The 23,249-nt window shown below is 49.7% G+C and overlaps 2 protein-coding genes across 4 annotated transcripts in view; one reads left to right on the forward strand and one right to left on the reverse strand.

The window, feature by feature from the left end:
- Positions 1 to 23,249, reverse strand: part of LOC127068913 (3-phosphoinositide-dependent protein kinase 1) — a 148,851-nt gene that overhangs the window by 82,448 nt on the left and 43,154 nt on the right. For 2 of the 3 annotated variants that reach the window (XM_051005450.1, XM_051005540.1), the window contains exon 2: positions 18,053 to 18,091. The exons of the other annotated variant lie outside the window; for it this stretch is intronic. In XM_051005450.1, coding sequence (XP_050861407.1) covers positions 18,053 to 18,091 — 39 coding nt within the window. The remainder of the gene's footprint in view (positions 1 to 18,052; positions 18,092 to 23,249) is intronic. 3 annotated transcript variants of the gene reach the window in all.
- Positions 14,636 to 23,249, forward strand: part of LOC127070621 (uncharacterized) — a 51,647-nt gene continuing 43,033 nt past the window's right edge. The window contains exon 1 of the mRNA XM_051008861.1: positions 14,636 to 15,711. Within this exon, the coding sequence (XP_050864818.1) occupies positions 15,702 to 15,711 (10 nt within the window). The 5' untranslated portion in view covers positions 14,636 to 15,701. The remainder of the gene's footprint in view (positions 15,712 to 23,249) is intronic.

Below are 23,249 nucleotides of genomic sequence, written 5' to 3' on the forward strand. Positions count from 1 at the left end.
TCGAACTAACGTAGCGCCGAATCGCAAAATGTTTTCGAGCGAACGATCGTCTCATCGTCTACGGTAATTCTCGTTGGACGATTTTCGTAGATAATTCGTCGTCGTTAACGATTCTTACTCGAGATCCACGCATTTTTTCTCTCACAACGTTCGAATTTACTCAGCCGCTGTTCGCGTTTCGTTCTCGACGCTTCTTCCCTTCCATTCTTTCTTTCCATTCTTATGGAAAATTTGTCAAAGAATTCTAACCTAATAGCGAGCGAAAAGATTCCAAAGATTCGTGGAGAAAAGCATTCGTACCGGCGAACAAAAGTAAAGTTATTCCGCTCGGTATTCTATATCTATATCGAAAGATTCTGAGGTTCCGCTAGGTAACCGTCGTTGCGACATATCCTCGCAAGATCGTTCGGTTTTCCCGGTGGAAAGGCAAACGACGATTTTCGCGGTTGACTCCTTTTCCAACGATCCACTTGCGACGTAATCGGGTGTTTTACGGACGAGGAGGTGGGCGAAGGAATCGTTGCGCTACCGAGGAGATTTCTTTTCACGGCAGCTCGTACGCCGTTCTGGAAAGGTATTAATACCGCTTAAACGAACGAACGAAGGAACGGTTGAGTCATGCCCCCATCGTCGCGGATAAACCACTTTCTAAATGCATTGGTGTCGAGACCATAAATAGCCCACAATAGCTCTATCTACCTTGCAACGAGAACACTCCCCCGTACCAACGGCGATACTTATTCCACCCTTCGCGAAGGGTCGTCGATCTATTTCTCGGAAAGAAATGTAGTCAATGTTTCGCCGAAGCGGATAAGCGAGTGCGAACGCTCTTCGACGAACAGTCCCGAGTTCGAGATCGCGTCGACCGGTGGAAGGAAGGATCTCGCGAGTTTACTCGGACGAAGATCGAGCGCGAGAAAAGTCGACCGATGCCGCTTGATAAATCGCTGGTTTAATGTCCAACGTTTAAATGATTAGGCATAACAATTCTTGACGTAGCATCGCGCAGTGATATACGCGTACGTCCTACTCTCGGCGCACTCGCCAAATAAAATACGAAATCCTGTTTACGACGGGTCTTTAATAACGTCTCGTTACGTACTCGCGTTATTCCGGCTCTGGAAAAAAGCTACGGTCGAGATTAATCGATCGCCGCGAGATTTATCGCCTAAGATGCTCGCACGAGCGGTCGCGAAGACGGTATCCCGCATAAACGCTCTCGCTTGATATTCGCCGAGCCGTACGTCCTCGTGCGCTTTATTTTTACACGGCGAGTAACCCGATGCGATCGATCGATCCTGAACGATATCGAGATCTTTTCGAACGTGCTCCGACGAACGTCCCTTACGATCGTTTCAAACTTTTCCCGCGTCGGCCAGAACCACAAGATTCTTTAAATTTACGTTCGTCGTTGACTTCTTATTTAAGGCTGGCAATTCTCAGCGTGAGAATAACGCGTATAAATGCGTGTATATTTTTTTACTCCCTCCCTCCCTCCCTTCCGAGCGGAGAGAGAGAGAGAGACGCGTTTACACCCGCGCGAGCCGACTGCCGCATTGCATAATCGTGCGACGCCCGCGGTCGGCAGCCCGAGTCGGGCATGAATGAGTGACTCATGCGTGCTACATTGTACGTGTCTCCACCTCCTCCTCCTCCTCCGTCCGTACAGCCATCCTCCGCCCTATGACGCACGTCGCGCCGTTCTCAACGCCTCTGCTTTTTCGGACAAACGCGTCTTTCCTAATTTCCTAGTTCGACCGTTTCCGATTCTTGATCGATCTTGGAGAAAATGGTCTCGAAGCCTTCTCGTTCGTCTTTATCTTCCTCTCGCACCGAACGAAGAAAATGATCGCATGTCCAGTTATATAAAGTTATTTTTAGAACGACGAGGAACGAGAGAATGAATCCGATGGAACTTGACGCAGGACTAATTAGGAGCAATTAAGCTCGACTGTAGGTCGAGCGCTCGCTTCTCGATGAGCCTATCGAGCGTCTTGCCTCCTCTCTTCCTTTGTCTCCCCTCTCGTCCACGGTTTCACTTTGAAAAGAAACTGCCCTCGTAATAACCGCGGGAACGCTTTCGTCGGATCAAACGCATCGTCGGAATTTTGGCTACGAGCGTGTACGTTCGAGTAGAAAAGAGATCGAGAGAAAATTATGCAACGCGACGGGCACTAGACAGACTCTAGAATTTGTAATCGTTCGATTGCTCGAGCGCACCCTGGTCGAGCATTTGGAAAAAGTACGCTTTGTCGACGTTGACAAGGATTACCCGCGAGGTGTAAGTACGATCGGTGAAATTAGAGAGCCAAGATATACGGAATTTTATCCGCTTTCACGAAGGGAAAATTACAGACCGAGCGACTTTGAGCGATTGTACAAAAAGCGGGAGCTTTCGATATGGACGTAAAAAATGCTAACGAGGAAGGTGGGCAGGAGGAGAGCGTTCTCGAGCCGAGAGTCATTCGATTTTACGGCTTTACGGATATCACGCCTCCGCTCGTTACGACTTTGAAACGGAATATTCAGAGCGAATAGCAAAGGAGGATTCGTATCGACTTTGCTTCTTTCTTATTTCTTTCTTCGATATATCGAGCCTCCTCTCGTTCTCCTCTCGACTATCTTTCCACGTATCGCGATACGCCTCTGCATTCTCTCGAGGACGAGTCCTTCGAATCCAAGGATCCTTTGTGTTCAAAGGACCATCCACCACAATGACTTCCAATCGGGACACTTTGAATCCTTTCGCGTCGGGCTTCTCCTCCTTTGCATACTCGTCGGCGATCGCTAGCGTCGGAGCTTTTAATTACCGATTTAATCGATCGAGAAAACGAACTCGGTGCTTAACACCGAGTACCTTCGAGTACGTCCGATTCTCCGGGTCGCTCGCCGACCTTCTCCCCCGCCTATCCGTCGAAGAGAAACCGAGTTGCGTTCGTCGCCGATCTCGGATCTACTCTCGTATCCGAGCTTAAAGCCGATATACGGAAAGAGGACGTTACGTCGACGACGCGCTCGACGAATTCCGACGAAAGCGTTCGATCGGAAACGCGAAAAGCGTTTACGAATAAGGCCGCGCGCACACCTACGCGGGCGATGCCGAGCCCGCACACGTTGGCGTGCTATACGCGAAAGCATGCGTCGACGTTGACTTCCTCTCACGATCCGCGGATCCATGAATGGTCTGCGGGCTATCAATGGGCCACGGCTCGCTACCCACATGCGGGGAGAGGGAGAGGGAGAGAGAAATACGCGCACGCACATTCCCAACCTTCCTTCTTTTCCACCGCGATATATCCATACGTTATATATAAATTTACACGCGCTCGTACGTGTGCGAGTATCTACGTCGACCTACCTGCATACGATCTATCTCACGCGAATGCGTTTTAGAGGTTTCAACGAACGGCGCGAAATTATTCTTACCGGATTTCCTTCCTTTTTTCTTTTTCTTCTTTCATTAACTCACCGCGAATCGTTACGATGTTTCATACCGAAGGTCGTCGGTGCCTTCGTTCCGGCCTTGGAACGGTTAGCACGCATTTTACTACAGCTCCAAGGAAGAACGAAAGAGGAAAATCCTTGGACGGATTCTCGCACGATCGTACCAACGATTATTATATTGTATCGCGTAACGCCGGCGGATTGCGTCGGTAAAAGGAACAAAACGATCCCGCGTAGGAACGAAAAAGAACGACTTTCCGTCTCGCTCGAATAAAAATTTACTTCGCGACCTGGCAACGCAACGACTCGAACTATTAGCGCGAACAAACTTTCGTGGCGGTTCGTTGTTTCGCAAGCTCGGCTCTCTCCTTCTCCCGCTTTCGCGTTTCCTTTCCACCTTTAACTCTCTCGACGTCGAACCTTCTCCGGAGGAGAAGAAATTTCGACGAGTATTACAGCTAAAATTCCCATGCGCTCGTCGATAAAATTTATCTCGGAGTTTGAAATCGAAGCGTCTCGTCTTTGCATCTCGCGCGTTTCCTTTCGAGATTTACGAGGGTCGCCGAGAGGCGAGCGGGACGAGGATAGAGACGAGGCACGATGCGGTTTTACGGCAGAGCTTCGTGGTACGACATGTCGTTCCATGGGAATGACGTGACATGATAAATAGCTCGGTCGGCGCGACGCGGCGAGGACACGCGTTGACAGAGGGCGACTCGCGCACGCGCGACGCTCGTCGCACACGCCGACCGAAGGGACGCGCCTCGTCCGAAGAAAATCTCTCGAGCCGCCGCGCCCTTCTTCGACCAGAGAGAGAGAGAGAGATGGCATTTTCTCTCGCAAAGAAAGAAAAGAAAAAACTACTCTTCGTTATTTTCGATACGACTCTCGACCTAGACGAGAAAAGCAAAGTTCTCATAACGAGTGCAAGCGTAGAACGTATGTCGAGCGGAGCCGCGTTTGACGCAAACTCGTGCGAACGATCCGCTTAACTCGAGGACTTCCGGTAGACGCGTTTCATCGCGCGAGATCGCGTGAGATCGCGCGAGTTTTGCGTTACGGGAGCACCGCGGCCCGCGTTTTGTAAAAGGATTCGCGTAATTCTGCGAGAGATCGCGTTCGCTCTAATCGTTTCGTCCCATCTCTCAACTCGATTCGATTTTTCAGAGGCCGTCGTAGAAAAGCGACAAACCGGACGAAGTCATTCCTCGCGGGGAAGCGGAAGTCCGCTATTACGCAATGGAAACGTCAATTTCCGGGAGCGGCGTTGTCGCGACTCACGAGCCGGTAAAGGAAGAGGGGGAGAGCGAGAGAGAGGCCGCCAACGAGAAGAATTTGGTGGGAAAGTCCGTGAAAAATTCCAAACTCGAAGTACCGAAAGAGAGACGCCCGCAGGATGCTCCCACGATTTCGCGTTCGCAACCCGGAGACGCAAGGCAGCGACGCGGGAATAGCGTACGCGTGCACGCCGATTTGAATATCGCTTAATGCGATCTCTACGGACGGGTAATCATAGCGCACCGAGTATCTCGCAATAAAGCGCGAGCGCGCGCGTGCGACAGAGACGGTACGACGCGCGATCGTATTTTAGATTTAGGATGAGGCCAACGGAATTACGCTGCTGGGCGTGTCGGAAGAATACGACCAGGTAGAGGTAATTAAGCGCAGCGACGAAGAAGAAGGAGAGTTCGTTCGAACTCGCGGAAAGAGGGTGTAACCGAAATGTCACTTTCCTATTTCAAATTTCTAAAGCGATAATCGGAGAAACGTCGAGCATTCGTTCTCTCTCGCGAACGGACATTCGATACTCTTGACCGATCCCGATCGAGAGCAACTTCCGCGTGGGCGTCGACGCGAATCGCGACCGCGTGGGAAAAGGCGCTCGCAGGATTTTTCCGACTTTAGAAAGGCAACGGTTGCGGGGGCGTTTTCCGGGGTGTCGGCTACGCGTTCTCCGCTGTCGCGTCTGGGTTGCGTCGAGCCACGTCCATATGCTCGCTCGCTCTCTCTCTCTCTCTCTCTCTCTCTCTCTCTCTCTGTCTCTCTCTCCATTCAAGCTCGTCGATCGCGCGACCTAAAGTGACGTACAAAAGCGTCCGTGGCTATGTGGCTCGTCCCGTCGACTACCGGTCACTCATAATAAGGAAGTACGAACAATGCTGGGATCTTTTTTCCTTTCTATCGTCGCACACAGAGGTTCTCAGATCGCCTCGTTTCGTACTTTCTATCGCGGTGAGAGTCGCGAAAAGAAAAATCATTTCTTTCTTCGTTCGACGTGAAATTTCTACGAAAGAAATTATCTCTCGAGTACCGTCTCTTTTTATATTTCTAATTCTATCTCGCTACGAGGACCGAGCAAATCCTAAACTCGCTAGGAATTCGCGAGAGCCTCTTGCTCGACGAGGAAGCTTCCTAAGCTCGCGTCGTCTCAAAAACCCTTCAAAGTTCCGTCTCCTTGGACTCGAGTAGTAGCCGAGAGGCGAACGAACGCTTGCCCGGATCCGGCCGTCTCTCCCGTTGCTTCGCTCTCTCGCCCGGTTCACCGTCGTCACCGACAAAGAGAGAGAGAGAGAGAGAGAGAAAGAGAGAGAGAGAGAGCCGCGCTGCAACCCGATCCGAAAATAAATAAGGGAGTTCATCAAGCGAGCCAGCTCGTAAACGAGATTCCGCGAGATCTCTCTTTCCCCCTCCTCGTTGCCGTAGAGGTGCGCGCGCGTTGGAGCAGTGCTCGCGTGTGGGTGGAATTCATCTCGATGGTGGAAAAACAGTAAGGAATGCTGTACCGCGAGACGGATGTAGGCGGCCGCCGTTGCGGTTCTTGTTTGTCGGCCTGGCGCCCACATACCTCCTCTCTTTCTCTTTCTCCTCCCGGACCCTACGCATACGTTCTCGATATCGCAGCGTGAAAACCGATACCGGTTCTTTCCGCGCGAATTTATAATTCAAAAATCGTTGGGGTTCCTCTTCCTCTCTGTCCAACCGCCGGCGAAACACGATTCGCCTGTTATTTCGCGGGATTTAGGACTTTGAGCGCGGCAACGACGAGTTAATAGGACCTCCCGGCGACGACGAGTCCGCGAGACCGCGCGACCGCCGTGTTATTACGCGCTCGCATCTCCGATCATCGGTATCGATTCTCTCTGCGTATCTCCCATTGTCTATCTTTCTTCGTAAAATATGCCAACGGGCGAGGTTCTCCCCTTTGCGAGTTCGACGAGCGTTACTCCTCCGAACGACGACGTCGTTAGGGCGAAAATTCAGGTCGCGTTCGGTGCAATGACTCGCGTCCGTAACAAATCCGATTTGAGATGCCGATTACCGCGCGAGAGAATTTCGGTACACGATGTTGCCGGGAAGAAGAAGGAGATAAAGACGGAGAGAACGCAAAGTTTTCCTTATTTTCTATTTTCCGCCGTTTCGTTTCGCCGCTATTAGAACGATATGGAAACCATGTTGCAAATCCGAGCGTCGCGTGAAAGTAATTTCGTAGAGCACGGAACGCGGCTACGACGTGATCGATACGTTGTTGCTACTCCGTGAAGCATTACGTAGGCCGGTTGCAAAACTTACCGACGCTATATTCGATTCGATGACTCACGTCGAGTTTATAGCAGTCGATGCTCTAACATTGACACCCACCTTCCTCTCTAGGCAAGGCTGCATCTATGTTGCGAGCGCGATGCGCAACATTGCGCGAAATAATGAAATCTCCTTTTTTTCTATATTTATTTTCTACGTCGATTCTCAAACTTGGACAGCGCAACCGCTGTGAATGAAGCTTTACGAGAGCCTAAAGCATATCGCTGTGTGTGGTGCGACGCATTCCTGACCGTAAGTTATTTCTTTTCTTTCTTCCACCTCTTTTTTACCACCATTCTACTCCTTCTCTCTCTCTCTCTCTCTCTCTCTCTCTCTCTCTTCGTCGCGGCTCGGACCCACCGATAGCCGAATCTCTTTTTCCCGAGCACGCGAAGGAGAGAGAGAAAGGCGACCGGTAAAAAGGAGAGAGCGAGAGCGAGAGAGAGAGAGAGAGAGAGAGAGAGAGAGAGGGAGAGAGAGAGAAGAGCCTGTCCGAGGCTAGAATTCTTTTTTCTTCTCTCTTCGATTCCTGGAACAGGTTGGTTCACACCGGACCCCACCGGGTTTGGGCAATGTTTCAATTAGGGATCCGGAGAAGGAAGGATAAAAGGATGAGACGGGAGAGAGAGAGAGAGAGAGCAGACAGACGGAGATGAAAGGAGACTCGTTCCGCGAACAGGCCCTTACAGGGGCCTACCTTTTTAACGGATTTGAACCTGATTTCAAAGAGCCCGACGAAGGCGGCACTATTAAACGCGAAAACATGCCCACCGGCATAGTCGACCATTCGCTAGGAATATATATCTATATATTCGTTCGAGGATCTCTGCACGGATATTTCTCTTTTTCTCGTATTTATGATTAGGTACTACACTCCCTGCATTATTGAGTACTATCGTTATCTAACTATACGATATAGTGACTATTATCCGAACACTAATAAACTATGATTTATCCTTTACTCTAATTCTTTACTCCAACGGTTCGGGGAATCTTATAATTTATTCATCGACGCAGCGATTTTTCTCTCCGAGGGAATCATTTTGAAGATTTTTCGAAAAATCCATAGGCGATTCATCCGACGAAAAAATTCATAGAGAACTGGTATAGTCGTGTCGACGAAATTAATCTTAAGAGCGAATACGTTCGTTTTCGCAGGATTACTATCACGGACTCTGCGGTTTCTTTGAACGTTTTATATCGTGAAATCGACCGTTTCAAATTCCGAGGATCTAACGCAGCTGAGAAGAAATGAGAGAAGAAAAAAAAGTTCTCCCTCGACCAAGCGAAGGTGATGATTCTCGAGCTAGCCGGATTCGTCGATCTGAATCGAGATCGAAATCGCAGGGCTACGATACGAAGGGGTCATCGGAGCTGTATCACCGTGAATGGGCCATTATTTCGTTGGAAATCAAGGGATTTCTCTCCCCCTCTCTCTCTCTCTCTCGCTCTCTTTCTCTCGCTACTTCTCTTTATCGGGCTTAGGACGAAACGAACGATGATCCGAGGTAGAACTGCGGAGGTCGTTCGTTGACGGCGAGTTGGATAGAGTCCATCATTATTTCGAACACGAACAACTACGCGATAATCCGTTTTCCGTTGGTTCAGACTCGCGGAATTTTACGGAAATACGATAAAGTTGGAAAAGTCATCTCGAAGGATGCTCCCGATAGCTGAAAAACGTTTCGAATATACCTGCTCCCTCGGAGAAATACCTTAAACCGATTGGGAGGAATCGGCTTTTCCTATGTTAATGCATATCTATATTCCAACAAAATGCCTCGAGGATAGTACAAGGGAAATCAAAGAGCCGACAGAGAGGATGGGTTTTCGTCGCACAAACTTCTGCCTCGTCGAACAACGATCCGAGAACGAACGACGGAAAGAACGAAAATTGTGGGTCGAGTGTGCCGATGAATGGAGATGGACCGCGATACGACGAGTATCTTGCTTTTCAAAAGGTCCAGACGAAAGAAGAGAGAGAGAGAGAGAGAGAAGCCGAACACGGGTGGAGATGAATGGCGATAAGGACCCAAGGATTCCGAAGAAATCCTGATTCGAGACAGAGATATTCTCCTCGATCGGTGATCACTCGAGAGTTTTATTCTCAAAGATTGCGGCCGACCGTGAAGAGTAGTCCCTTGCAAGCGGCCCAGACTCGAGCCAAAAGCTCCCATTTATAAGAATAAGAGCGGAGCAGGATATCCGACGAGATAACACACCGATCGCTTTCAATTATGACTCCGAGGGAAAATCTAGCGGAGGATTGAAATTTTCTTCCGATCGTTCTTCCCTCCAGTTTCTACTAACGACGAGGGAATCTGAAAAAATACTGGAAACGTTGGACGCGATGAAAAAATATGGCTGAACATCGATCGTTCGCTCTCGTTTCTTCTTTGTAGGGAATAAGTAACCGCTTATCTGAAAAGTTACGTACGGTTCGATTTACTTTTGCCAATCGTGCCGATACCGTATATCGAACTCGTACCTATATAAAAATGATTAACGGAAGTAAATGAATGTAACCGACACCGTTTTGCCAGAATATTCATAAGGATCGTAGATCGTAGGAGAAACGCGCGATCAATGGCACGCTATAAATTTTAAGCAACAAGTCGAACCATGCCGTTAGCGAGGTTGAAAGAAGTAGGATGAGAGGAGGAAGAAGGGAGGAGACACGTCGAGGATAACGAACGATGCACGATCCTGGATTGTCTAACGAACCGGAAACCGGAAGTGCCGCGTACGAATCGCGAAGAAATCGCGTTTAACGGACGATCCCGAAGCTGTCCGAGCCGTTTGACTTCCGTTTCTGCACGGGTCGAGGCGCTTGACTTTGTCCTTTCTTTCCTCTTCCCTCGCCGCCGCCGCCGTCTTCTTCTTCTTCTTCTCCTCCTCCTCCTCCTCCTCCTCCTCCTCCTTCTTCTTCTTATTCATACGTCGACGGAAACGGGAAGTCCGTGCACATGCATTCGCGATTACCTCCACCTTCTTCTTTGCCAAAACTAATTCATCTTTCGTCCGATTAGAAGAGTTATCGCTTCCCGAAAGAAATTTGCCAGCGCGACCTTCTCCTCGAAGTCGTTTAAAAATCGTCGATAGGCGAAATCTTTTCCTTCGGAATGAAACGTGGAATAATTAAAGCGAACGAGGAAAAAGAGGAATAAGCAAATTTCGAGGAAGCGAACGCAAACGCGAACGATCGATGAGCGTTCGTCCTCTTCGAGACGCGATTGCTATTCTCCGTAGAGAAGCGCGTAGATAGGAACGTAACTCGCATTCTCTGGATTCGTAAGTGCAACGGTCAACGACGTCGTTATTCCAGCTCGTTCCTTATCGAATGGGTCATCGTCGGTGTCCCATCTAGTCCTCGCGCGAACTCGCGAACGCAGGCAAGCTCGCGCGCACGTATGACACCGGACGCGACAGAAAATTCTTCTCTCCCTCTCTCTCTCTCTCTCTCTCTCTGCCCCCTGTACGCATTACCTTCATTCGCGTCACTCTCTATTCTCCATTTCGCTTCTTTACCTCTTCTCCAGGACGCGACGCGTTCCATAGCGCACGCGACGAATTTCAACGCTCCATCTACCTCAATTTCCATTGAATTTCTTTGACGCGCGCGAACGAACGGTGCACGCTCTTTGGCAAATGTCGCCTAAAAACGATGCGCCTGCATACACACGTAGTTATCCTATTAGAAGATTGCGCCATGTCGCGCCGTGTCGTAGTTCTCGACGAACTCAAAGCGTTTCTCTCTCTCTTTTTTTTCCTTTTTCTTCGTCCAGCTACACGCCTTTGAGTCGGATTTACTCGGAGCCGGGGTAAAGCTCTGCTTACCACCCGGCGTATTACGCAAATGCGCTCCTGCTTGTACAAACGACGAGCGTTGTTATTTCAGAACGACGCGCCGACGGTGTCTCCCATCTGTCGCGTATTTACGCTTTCGCATCGCGACTATTATCTTGGCCGCGTTCGTCGTTGACTTTTTTCACGACTGCCGGTTGACGACGTTTCATTACCTTGACCCGCTTTACCGGACGAACCTAAGTAGCCGGACACTCGGTAAGTACCAAGTGCGTTACAATGTTCGACCAAATACGGTCTTAGCGCAGCTTTCACGAAAGACACCGTTCGGTTTCGCAACGTCGACGGCTGCCGTTACATGGACCAAATAATGATTAATCGCGTTCGCGAACGAGATTAAAACGTCGGGAACGCGCGTTGTGGTCTCGCGTCGGCGATCGACCGAACGATAACGAAGTAACGAGTGCGAAGCGGTCCTTCTCGACGAGCTCTTCGCTCTGAAAATACGAACTTCCCATAGCGTACCATAACTTAGCCGGAGGCAGACAAAAACTAAAAAGGGAAGAGAAACCGATCGTAAAGAAGCGCGTTTCTCGCATCGACGAGCTTCCAGCGGAGATGAGATGGAATTACAATGAAAAGCAGTCTCGACCATGGCGGAGAATGGAAGGAGAAGAAGCGGAAGAAGAAGAAGGGACATTCGGAATAACACTTAAATCGTTTTACGGATGGCGAACTATTTCTACCACGTCTTGGCTCGTGCCACGTCGAAGCGAGCGAGTTTCAGTCGCTATACCGTGTCTTTTACTTCCACACAGAGAGAGAGAGAGAGAGAGAGAGAGAGAGAGAGAGAGAGGAGAGCGCGCGAGAGGGAGAGAAGAACGTGTCGAGACTCTCGAGCTCGTATAAACGGTAAGCAGAGGGAAAAAGGGGAGGTTCCTCGAGGTGAGACGGGAGTTGGAAAGGGAGATTAATGAGGTTATGTCGTCGACTTGGTAACCAGACACCTACGGTCCTGTTTCCATTTCACCACCAGATACGTGCAAACTCTATACCGGCTTTGGTGCGCGTAGGTAAGAACGATAAATGTCACGCATCGACGATTGCTCCAAATATTCCAATATTATTGTACCGCGTATTTATACGTACGCCGTGTGTTACATACGCAACAGGCACAAACAGTGTACGCAACAGACACGTATACATTTCGACCTATTCTAAGAAAAATGAACGAGTTTGAATTTCAAAGGTAGTGACGCGTCGGCGAGGTGACACATCGACGTCGCGTGTCCCTTCGGCGAGGATAGCGTATGTTTCGGGCCCTTTCTTCCGTCCGGCGCCACGTGGTACCGTCGCTTTCATGCTCGCTTCCCTCCCAAATTTGCATTTATCGTGTGTCACGGGAGACACGCACTATTAATGGATACGCACTTGTCGCTACTTCCTTCCTTTTTCTTTTCTACCTCCCTCTTTTCTCTCGCGCCCGAAACCGAGTCCTCCTGCTTCACGCGACGAGAGAGCTTTCAGTATTTATTACGGAGAAGAAGTTTAACAAAAACACTGACATAAATTTAACGGCACGCGAAAGAAGATGGAATGAGAGAAAACAAAAAGAAACAAAAAGAAAGAAAGAACGAAAAACTCGGAATAAAAAAAAAGTATGATGGAGAGAGAGAGAGGGAGGGAGGGAGAAGATAGGAGAAGATACGCCGTTCTTCGAAGGAAAAAGACACCTATCTCTTAAAACACGCAAGGTCATTTATTTTTCGCAGAGTATGAGAGGGGGAAGGGAGGGGGAGAAGGAAAAGTACTCGGCACCCTCTCACAACGTTCTCGATCTAAGAGAAAAGACCCTCGTCCGTGCGATATACAAACTCCCGGTGGAAAGTAAAGCGAGTAGGCGTTATCACGTGGCTTCCGTGGCGCGTCGAAACGGCCTACGACGTATAACGGTAATCAAGTATATCCGCGTGTACTTCCTCTCCGACAAAAGGAGACTATCGTGTCTCCATCTTCCACCATTAATTGCTAGGAATTTCAAGAGCGGTACGTTTCGACGTAAATTTATGTACGATACTTTTCGATCGAATTTCGGTATTGTTATCTCCTTTGAAAAATGTACTACTTATCGCCGTGACGAGACAGAAGAGAGAGAAAGAACGAGAGAGCAAAAGGGTGTATCTTTGGATGACGTAAATGACAGGAGGAAACGATCCTCCTAATCGACGATCAAAATTGATTCTGTTTTCAGGGGGTGTCGTGGCGCCAGGAAACAGATAAGAAGAGCCAGAAGCAGACGGTGTTAGTGCCAGGACGTGCTAGCCTATTCGCTTTTATCCCTCCTCGTTCTTTTTATCATCGACGTCAGCGCGCACTCTCTTTTCTCTCTCTCTCTCTCTCTCTCTCTCTCTCTCGCTCTCTCTCTCTCTCTCCAACTGTCCCGAGACGAGACGTTATAACGAGCGAGAAGCGTCGCGAAGCGAGCGACCAGTCGAGAATCTTCGCGAGCGGCTCCCTAATCGCGACATCCGTCTTCTCCTTCCTACTCCTCCATTCTTAACTCTTCCAAGTGACAATGGTTTGCCTCGTGACTTCGAGCGCAGATCTTTGTCCGCGAATTGACCGGCCACGTGAGCGCAAATCGTTTCGCGGAAGAAATTGTATGGATGCTCGAACCGGAGATTCTTTTTTCCGAGTCGAATCGTTGCAATCGTTCCAAACGAAATCGAGTTTTTCCGAAACTTTTCCGATCGATCTACATATATATTTCACGTTGCTGAGATTTCTACTTACCGATGGCGTACCCGAGAAAACGGCAATGTCGAGCTATCCGAGAAACGCGCAGACGCGCAGAATCGAGAAATTACATAAAATGTCGTAGCTCGTTATGTAACAAGCTTCTCCTACGGTGTTTCGCTTGCGCGCGTCGAGAGAGAGAGAGAGAGAGAGACGGGAGGGACGGGAGGGAGGGAAAGAGAAAGAGGAATTCGTCCATGCACGAATAATCCGTCCTTTCTCGTTTGAGATCTATTTTAGGTAGGACGCCCACGCTATTTGCTCCGTGCCCTTTGTCGATCGATAAAAATAAGAAAAAAAGAATAGGGAAGATGGGAGATTCTACGTTGCGGACGCACTACAAACGCACCGCGACCGTTACTTTAATTACTCGAAATGCGGCTATCCAACCGCATTCGCGCAATCTGCGCACTCTCGTCTCGTCTCCCGACTCGATACATCGACTCTTCTCCCCCTCTCTCTCTCTCTCCTTCTCTCTCTACGTCGGATTATTCTCCGGTCTCTTTCGCCACAAAGCAAAGTACCGTGAATAGAGTCGGCCCTTCGACCTCGTTCCGATAACGTTCGAGCTTTAATGCGATTGCTTCCCGATTAGCAGCGATCGATCGACGTCCCACGTACGACCGCGTGGACGACGCCAAGCGGTTCATTCAAAAATTTTTACAGGCTACGAGTAGCCGTAACGTCCGCCTTTTCGATAAAAGTTGTAGCGCGAGCGAAAACTTCTATGACGGGAGATCGACGTTCGATAAACACGCGTATCGTCGCGAAAACGTTTTACGTAAATCGGTCTGCATTAACAGGACCGGCGCGGTGATTAAAGCCTCTCTCGTAGTCGCTTACGCCATTGCCGCCTACATTCGCTATAAATAGGCATGTTTTACCACGAGTTTAGCGCGTAAAGTGTCGGCACGCGCGGCGGCCGTACTACGGCCTCGCATCGCCCGCGCCTTTCGCGCCGACGCGATTTGTTTCATTCAAATAGAATTTTCATCGATACGCATTTCGTCGATATACATTTTTTGAACGTACATAAAAGAAGAACGTCTATCTAGGATTAAATGATGAAACGTAAAGGGCATATCGTAAAAAATCGGCTGGTCGCCGATTTCGAACTGAAATAAAGCGGCGAGAGCCCGATGACGCGAAACTCGCGTCGCTCGAAGTATCGTGGATGAATTATTATCCGCGTATAGTAGGTACGTACTATCGCGCGATCCGATTAAAACTTTGTCGACTGGTTCGCGTGGCGTCGCTCGCCAATGGCGGCTGAACCATCGATTGGATTTCCCTGGAATGAAACGTAAATATTTTAGAAGCCGAATCGAGTGTGTATCGTGTAACTCGATGTTGCGCTCAAGCATATGCATTTCCGCAGCCGCCGGCGCTATACCTCTCGCTAGACGGTACGCGCACGCGCTCGCGCGCGCTGTAGAGGACGGGGGAGGGGGAGAGAGAGAGAGAAAAGGAGGAAAGGAAGCAAGAGGGTAGTAGAGATCGATTGTCCTTGCCTCTCAAGGCTGCTGCCGGTGCTCCGTCGAGGAGGGTGAGTTGAAATAGAATTTATAGCGTACGCTTCTGGCATATTAATAGAACCGACAACACGGCTCGTCCGCGACGACGACGACGAAGCCACTGCCAGTCCAATTTACACGACTCCGGTGCACGCGAGTTACGGAAATAAGAACCAAAGCAAGGTCCGCTCGTTCTCTTCCATTCCTCTTTTCCTTTTTGCTTCCTTTTTTTTCATGATATAACCAACGGAACCAGTTGCACGATCGACGACCGAAGGTACCTCACCGGTTCGCTTCGTAATTAATTCACTTATTGGAGAGTTATATAAATAAGTTATTACACGCAATAGGAACTGCGTCTGTATCGGCAACGAGCAAAAGTAACGAACCTAGTCCTCGGATCGTAGTCCTCGGACGTGTCCAAGAGAAAATCAATGGTGATTTCGATACGACAGACGCGCGTCTCTTTTCCAGGTCGAAGTCGTAGAGGTAGAAACCCCTCGTTCGATCCCTTTCTAAGGAGTGCTTTCTGACTCATGCACGTCGCCGAGGTGTCCTCGACCGATGGAAAAAGGTAGAATAAAAGCGATACTTCATGGGAAGTGCGACGACGTCCTGCGTCGTTCGGCGAGCGTCCTACCGAACGTGTCAAAGTTGCCGCTCGTTCGCTTTATCGTTCGAGCCTCGCCGACGATAAACGAACGCGCGTTAGATATTTCTTCGTCCGTGATATACTGTACCAGATGGTTTCGTTCTACAGTATGTCCTACACATTAACCCTTTCTCTTTAATCTTCCTTCAAACGAGGTATCCGCATACGTAGCTCGTTGGAATCCGAGCGAGAAGCTGCCAGACTTTAACGCGAATTAATCAATACTGTGCCATGTAGGATTTTTACAGTAGCAAACGATCCTACGTCAATCGTCGAATTACCACAATGGAAATGATATCAACGAGATCGTTCTTAAGTCGCTGGCGAAAGATCGATCGCCTTCCGAACGCGCTTTCCCGATCGATCGCGGACGGTCGTAAAAAAGAACTCGTGCGCGGTGCGGCGATAACTCGACGAATTTAATATCCGTTACTAATTGGTCGCAATTAGCAACCGATTCGTTGGGTCCGTTCCGTTGGTGCGATGCTACGCGCCTAAAAGAGAATCTCTTTAATTAATCGTTAATTAGCGACTGAAAATTTTAATCAACGGATCCGCGATTAATTGACAACCTCGCGGTCTCTATCGCCTGATTTCTCGATCGGTTTTTTTTTTCTAAATGAACGAGGAAAGAGAGAGAGGGAGAGAGAGAGAAATATCGAACGATCTATCGCTAACAGATAGGCATGTTTCGACGAGAAGAGAACCGAATAATTTAAGTATACCCGATATAACTACGTAACCGCTAATACCCGTACGTAGGTATATAAGAGTCTTCCTTTTCTTCTCCTCTTTTCGTTAGAGCCGAGAGCTACTGGACGAATCGTGCGGAGCCGGACCGGGTGCGAGCCGATGCACGATTGCGATCCTCGTAGTCCTCGTTCTCGTCGTCTTCGACGTCGTAACGTCGCGTGCTCTCGGACGCGGTCACGATTCGCGAGATCGTTACATTAATTTAGGGTTAACGCTCATTAAAACTTTACGATAGCTCTCGTCGTAGCTCGAACGTTAACGACGGCGGGACCAAATTCCCTTCCTCCAACCCCTCCGCTCTTGATTATTATGCAATGATTACCGCGCGCAACGCGCGGCGTTTTGTTTCATCTTCGTTACGAAACTCGTTCGCTCCGCTCGAACGAGAGTAATTATAACGGAACTTCTCTCCTTCCCTTATGCCTCTATCCTCTCCCTATCCCCGTTTAACCGATTTTACACGGGAATTGCTCTCAACTTTTGGCTCGAGTGATCTTTCTCTCGATGTCCGATAGGTCTCGGCGAGGAATCTAGACCAGAAGCTACTCGCGCAAACGTACTCTCATTAGCCCGTAAAGAACGAATGCGCGAGGCGTATCGTTGAACGACAGCAAATGCTTATGGCGAAGCTAGTTTTGTACAGTTTCGTACGTATCCTACAAGCGATACGGAAGGACGAAACGCGAGGAGAAATACGCGAGACGATTAACGAAACTACGCGGCGAGACTGAGTCAACGCAGGCAAGGCTTTTCCGATTTGCCGCGTGCGTTCTCGGAGAATATCGTCTCCACCTTTCCTCCTCCCCGGCTTCCTCTTTCGCGCGAGCGGCTCATCCCGCATTCTGCGAGGATTAAGGCTGACGGCATTCCTGGGTTTAATAAGTGTCGCCCGAACGACGTGAATTAGTTCAATGTGCCCGAAGGCGGGCCACCTTGCCAACACCAGCGCCAACGCTACCTTCATCACCGTTACCCTCCTCCGCCGTATCCTCTTCTTCCGGTAACAACAATTCAGAGCTGCTGCATCGCGTAATTAAAATTACTCCGTCATACTTTACGTCAAGGCCGGCTTGGCGGAGCGCGACGTCCCTGCAGTAATTGAAGGAAGGCCTCCCAGGGGTGGTAGTATCTAGCAGTGTCGGTACCAGCGCTCCTATATACGCTCGGTGATGAGAAGACGAAAGAGAAGGAAGACGAAGGAGGAAGAAGCCGACGACAACGTTTGCCTTCCTACCGCCGATAATATCCGTTTGTTGCTGCTAAGCCTAGCGGCTAATCCGTGAAACAAAAAAAAAAAAAGAGAGAAAAGAAAAAGAAAAAACTCGAGCGTCTCGAAATTCAAGCAGGCTTTTCAACGACTACGAACGAGTGCCCACTCGTTCGGGAACTGAACGATTCGACGGTACGACATTACGCTCTTGTAAGTATCCGTTGTGTACACATGTATAAGCGGATATAGGTATAACTTTAGCGTTACGACCGTATCGATAAGTCGAACGGACTCCCTCACCTTGATCGGGGAACTATCCGTCGCGCTGCATTCTATGATCTGAAAGCAAAGGAAACATTTTCGTTAGACGTCGAACGCTTATCGCGAAGCGAATAAGAATATCGAAATAAGGTTTAAACGACTCTTTAATTTGAGCCACGTGGAAACTAACTCGTCATCGTTATTTAAGCGGGCAGCTCCGCGCGAAAAAGAAAAGAACAAGAGCGCGAGGAGGAAGGACTCGAAGCGTCCACGTTACGACATTCCACGCGACAAAAGCAGTCGCGTAAGGAATTCTCTTTTACGCGAGCGATCGAGTCCGTTAAACTTCTCTCTTCCTCCGAGCAAGGATGATCTCGCGTGCGAGGTATCCTCGAACGAGAAGGCAAACGACGAGCGTCGAAGCGTCCACGGCGCGGCGCCGGCATGCAACGACCCTCGGGCTATTGGCGCGTGGCGGTGCTAATGAACTTCGGAGTCACGTTTTGTAAAAGCACGTGGCACTTTTGTATGCACGTACGGAGGAGAGGGAGGGGACTCGGGGTGGGGGAAAGAGGCCGAGTAGTCGCATTAACGCTTGCTCATTAAAGTACGAACATTGCGTACGTAGCCGCGTACTTCGACCTCGAAGATTATTTTAGCTGCGAGAGTGAGAGAGAGAGAGAAGGCACAGGCTATACCAGTGTCGTTTTAATGGAAGCAATAACGCATAACTAATGGACGTCATCGATCAAACACTTACTCTATTTAATCGCTTAACGTTAATTAATGGTTAGTTAAGTGCCGTATTTCGTAGTCCCCTAGTCGTTTGTTTCAAGTCACCGATACATCGAGTTTCGTTAATATCATTTTATTGTAGTAAGTAGACCGGAGTAATTGCGGGCGCGTTTAATGGACGTGGTAATGCGTGTACTTATCGAGCGCCATTTACGAGTGCACGCAGCTTTCCGAAAAATACACGGGCGTAGTGATTTACGTACGTATCTATATTTAATAAAATATCGGATATAAAGGATTACGTCCCGCAAGGATCATTCGTCGATGTAGCGGGAACGGAGAAGAGAGGCAGAAGACGAGGCCGCCGAATTTGCCAACGAAACGACAAGTACAATCGCGAGCGTGCAGCCGACTCGATCGCGCCGCTATGAAAATGCACGAAATCCTTTAGGAAGTCCATTAATTAAATCTCTCCCCGAAGCGTACGGAAGAGACGAATTCTTCTTATTGTTGGAGAGAGGGGGAGGGAGAGAGAGGAGACGAGACGGAGAGGCGGACGGCATTTTCCGCTGGAAAGCCGTGGACGTGGCTCTCATTAAAAGTAAAGCTCGGACGAGAGCGAGCGAGAGAAAAGGACGTCGTCATCTCGAGTCGACGTCGCTCGCTTACTCGCCAAGAATAACAATCAGGACGATCCGGTAGTAATGGAATTATCGTTTCGGACGGCCGTTCCTCTTTCCCCCCTTTACCCCTCTATTCCGTCATCGAGTCCATCGTTCGGTCTTTCAGGCGTGCCGGCGATTTAAGTGTTAATGAACTCCCACCGAGTCACGTTTTAAAAAACAAAGAAGCGAAAGGATAGGATCGCGCGACGTACATAATTGGAGAATCCCAAGGCGGAGTGCGAGGCTTGCAAATTCATTGGTCGTTTCGCTCGTGGATGGCGTTACGCGCCTCGCCCGATAACGTCGTCGGGGTTCGTCGATCGAGCACGTGCGACCCGTAGACGTAATTTTCCCACGTAGAGCCAAAAATTTCCTTCGCCTCGTAGATACTCTCGTAACGTTCACACGGGCCGCTGAAGAACAGTGCTCCCACGAATCGCGTCCTGCCCTGCGAAAGATCGGATACTTTCTCACGAAGAACGCATCGCTGACAGGTTAAAGCGAGCAAGCTCACGCTTTTCCAGCGTGACGCGCGCGAGCCGACCGAATGTCATCGACCTTGCCCATTGCCCGCCACTTTTCCGGAGGAAGACGGGTATTATTCTTGCTCAACCGTACCAAACCGTACCTCCCGCGTAAAGGATGTACGCGCAAAGAGCACACGCACTGCTCTTATCCCGCTCGACGAAGCGCCATGGGAAAAGGAGGAGGGTCCGAGCCCTTCCTCGTCTAAAACTACCGCATCGATCGATCTCCTTCCGTAACGACTGAGAAAGAGAAAGAAGAACAAAAAGAAAAGAAGAGAGGAAGAACAAGACGAAACAGCGTATTACGGCAGAAAAGAAACGTAGCAAGGAGGAAGAAGGTAGGGCAAAGTAACGAGAAGAGGCACGAAGCGTAATCGCCCGATCGACTCCGGTCAAAGGGAATCCCGGCGGTTCCCGTTCGTATCGATCTCGCTCAGCACTCGTTGCCGATGCGTGGTACTTAATCGGCGCGTACGATACGCGCCGGTAATCGGAGTTTCCGATCGATCGTCGAAACGTCGTAACGTCTCGTTGAACTGGACCGAAAGAAGGCTCGAGAAGCGAGAAGGGCCTTCGGTCGTTTCGATTTTACTTTCAACGGAAGATCTACGGGGAAGGCTAATTAGATCGTTAAATCGAAAATATCGATCGTCTCGAGAGAATCGTATTTTCAGTTCTTCGACTCGAAAAGCGGTCGCGTTACGTTCGCCCTCTTCCCCATTATCCCTCTCTCCTTGTTCTCCCGATCCTACCTGCTCGCGAAACGTCGAAATTAATTTCGACGTTGAAACGATCGGTAAACGAGATTCGGCCGGTACGCTCGGCGTCGGCCGACCTAGAATGCTTCGGCGAGCCATTTCGCGTCCGTAGTTTCGCCTTTTCGGATTCGTAAGACCTCGAGGAGTTTGCGAAAAAGTCGATCGAAAGTCGACCGTTCGGAAGTCGGCTCGTCGACCCTTCCGACGAGCACGAAGTGAGCACGATTTCTTCGACTTCGACGGCTTCCTGTGACCGACGCGACGGGACGCTTTTAGAAACAGGAAGTCTGAGCGAACAGCGCGTAGACCTCGCGGACCTTTATTTTGAGAAAAAATATCGAAGCCGAAGGAAACGACGAAAGTTTTTACCTTTTCGTCCTTACTCCCGATTTCAAAGAGAGAAAATTTCCTGCATAGCTTCGATAAATTCGATAAAAATAGTTTTTCGAGGAATGACGGTACGAGGGGAGAGGGAAAGAGAGAACGACGAGGAGAAAAGCGGGACAAAAGAAAGAGGCAACAAAAGTAGCGGCCCGGCCTAATCGGATTCGTTCAAATTTAGCATCGCTTGGAAATAGGCGGACTCCGACCTCTTAAGAGCAAGTTATTTCTGCCCCGATATATACGTTTCCGTACGATATTCCTGCCGGCGCTCCGATGCGGTACGGTGCGGCGCGAAGCGGCGCAGGCGACCCAAATGTCGATCGTGATATCTCGTTGGAAAGGACGGCCGGTCGAACGTGTCCCGGCGTGCGGATCGATGATTCGAAATGGAACGCTTAACGTATCACGCCCGACGTAGGCTCGATCGAGGATCCGAATCGCTTATCGAACCATCGATCCGCGAGACGCGCGCCTTTTGCGCGACCCTCCGAGTTCTCGATCGTTTTATCGGTCGACGCGACGAGAGGAGGATGTTTCGCCAACTGTCGCGACGTCCGCCCAGCCGAGCGAACTTCCAAACGAATCCTACGTGTCTGCGTACGCTCGGCGCTCTTCTTCTCGCCCTTTCCATAACGCTCTTCCATCGAATACGCGACGAGGCGCGCAAAGAGCTTCGACGTAGCTTTCGGAAGGACATTTCCTTTCGTTCCAGTCGACTCCCCCCCCCCCTCTCTCTCTCTCTCTCGTTTCTACATCCTCGCACATTCTACTTTCGATATCGCATTCGAATTTAGAACTCGTATTTCTAGAATATCGTGAAAAGCGTATTTCGGAAGCAGGTCGCGTCGACCCAGATATTCGAGTTTAATTACGCTCGCTTCGCCTCTCCCTGCCGCGGCTATCTACGTGTACGGGTACCTATAACAAGACTCGATATATACGATCGATTAAATATAGGTCTCAACCTATAAACGCGAAAGTGCAAAACGACGGAAAGTCGGTGAGCGATCGATAGGGCTTTCTTCAACGTTCGGAATAGTTTTCGACGCGATTATTAGGAGAAACTCCTTTTTCTCGACTTCTGCGAAAGGGGAAAAAGTCGGGGCGCGGAGCCGAGAGCTACGCTGCGTATCTACTCGACGAAGGAAAGAGAAGAGAGAAGGGAGAGGAGGTCGTGCTTTCTGGTCGACGCTCCAAGTAGTTACCGATGGACGAGCAGTTACGACGAGGAGGAAGAGGAGACGGGTCGGACCCGATAGTTTTTTCCATTTTTATCGGAAGAAAAGAGCGATTCCAGAGGTCCGTAATGGAGTCCAGGCACGTATCCGTCGTGCACACGCCAGCAGAGCCCGCGGCTTTTCCAGGCAGTCACCCCACCGACTACCGCCACCAATAGCAGTCCTCCACCGACGTGCCGGAGCTTGACAGACCGACGTTAGAAGTCCTCTCTTTTTCCCCACGTCTCCACACACACACACACACACCGACGCACCCCTAAACGCTTTTCCAACCGGAAAAGAGCCGGCCGAGGCGTCCCGTAGAATTTTCATCGAGCGCCGCGATTCGAGAGATCGACCCCGTTCGCGAAATATCGTCCAATTTCTATCTCCTCCGTTCTCCTAGATTCGCCGTTGGCTCTTTTAATAGAGACCCCTATCCTGCGACGAACGTTTCTTCCTCCGAGGGAGAGCGAGCGCGTAAGAACGTTATCGTTACTCTCCCTTATTCGCACTTACGGTAATGGCCTTTGTAATATTACGAAGGATAGACCAAAGATTCATAAACTTTCGTAAAGAAAAAGGAACGAGAAAGGAAAGAGACGAGCGAACGATCGACGAAACTTTAATAACTCTGATTCGACTTTGGAATCGCGAGAGCTGTAAAGCGTCCAACGCGCCAATTTCCGTCTTGCGCGTCTCTCTCCCTCTCTCTATCTATCTATCTGTCATCCCTCCTCTTCTTTGCACGCCTGTTTCCTCTTTTTTCCGCTCCTCGCAGTCGTTAGCCGTTATTGGCTGAACGCGCGTGTCGCGCGTCTCCTCTTTATTCTGCTACGCTTCGATTTTTTTCGTTGCACTTTTTTCTAGCGCACATCGCCCAGATTGTTTCTCTATCGGACGATTAGATGGAGAAAAAAAGAAGGCACAGAGAAACGAAAGAAAAACGA

Source organism: Vespula vulgaris, chromosome 1, assembly GCF_905475345.1.
Source record: "Vespula vulgaris chromosome 1, iyVesVulg1.1, whole genome shotgun sequence".
Classification (NCBI taxonomy): Eukaryota; Metazoa; Arthropoda; class Insecta; order Hymenoptera; family Vespidae; genus Vespula; species Vespula vulgaris.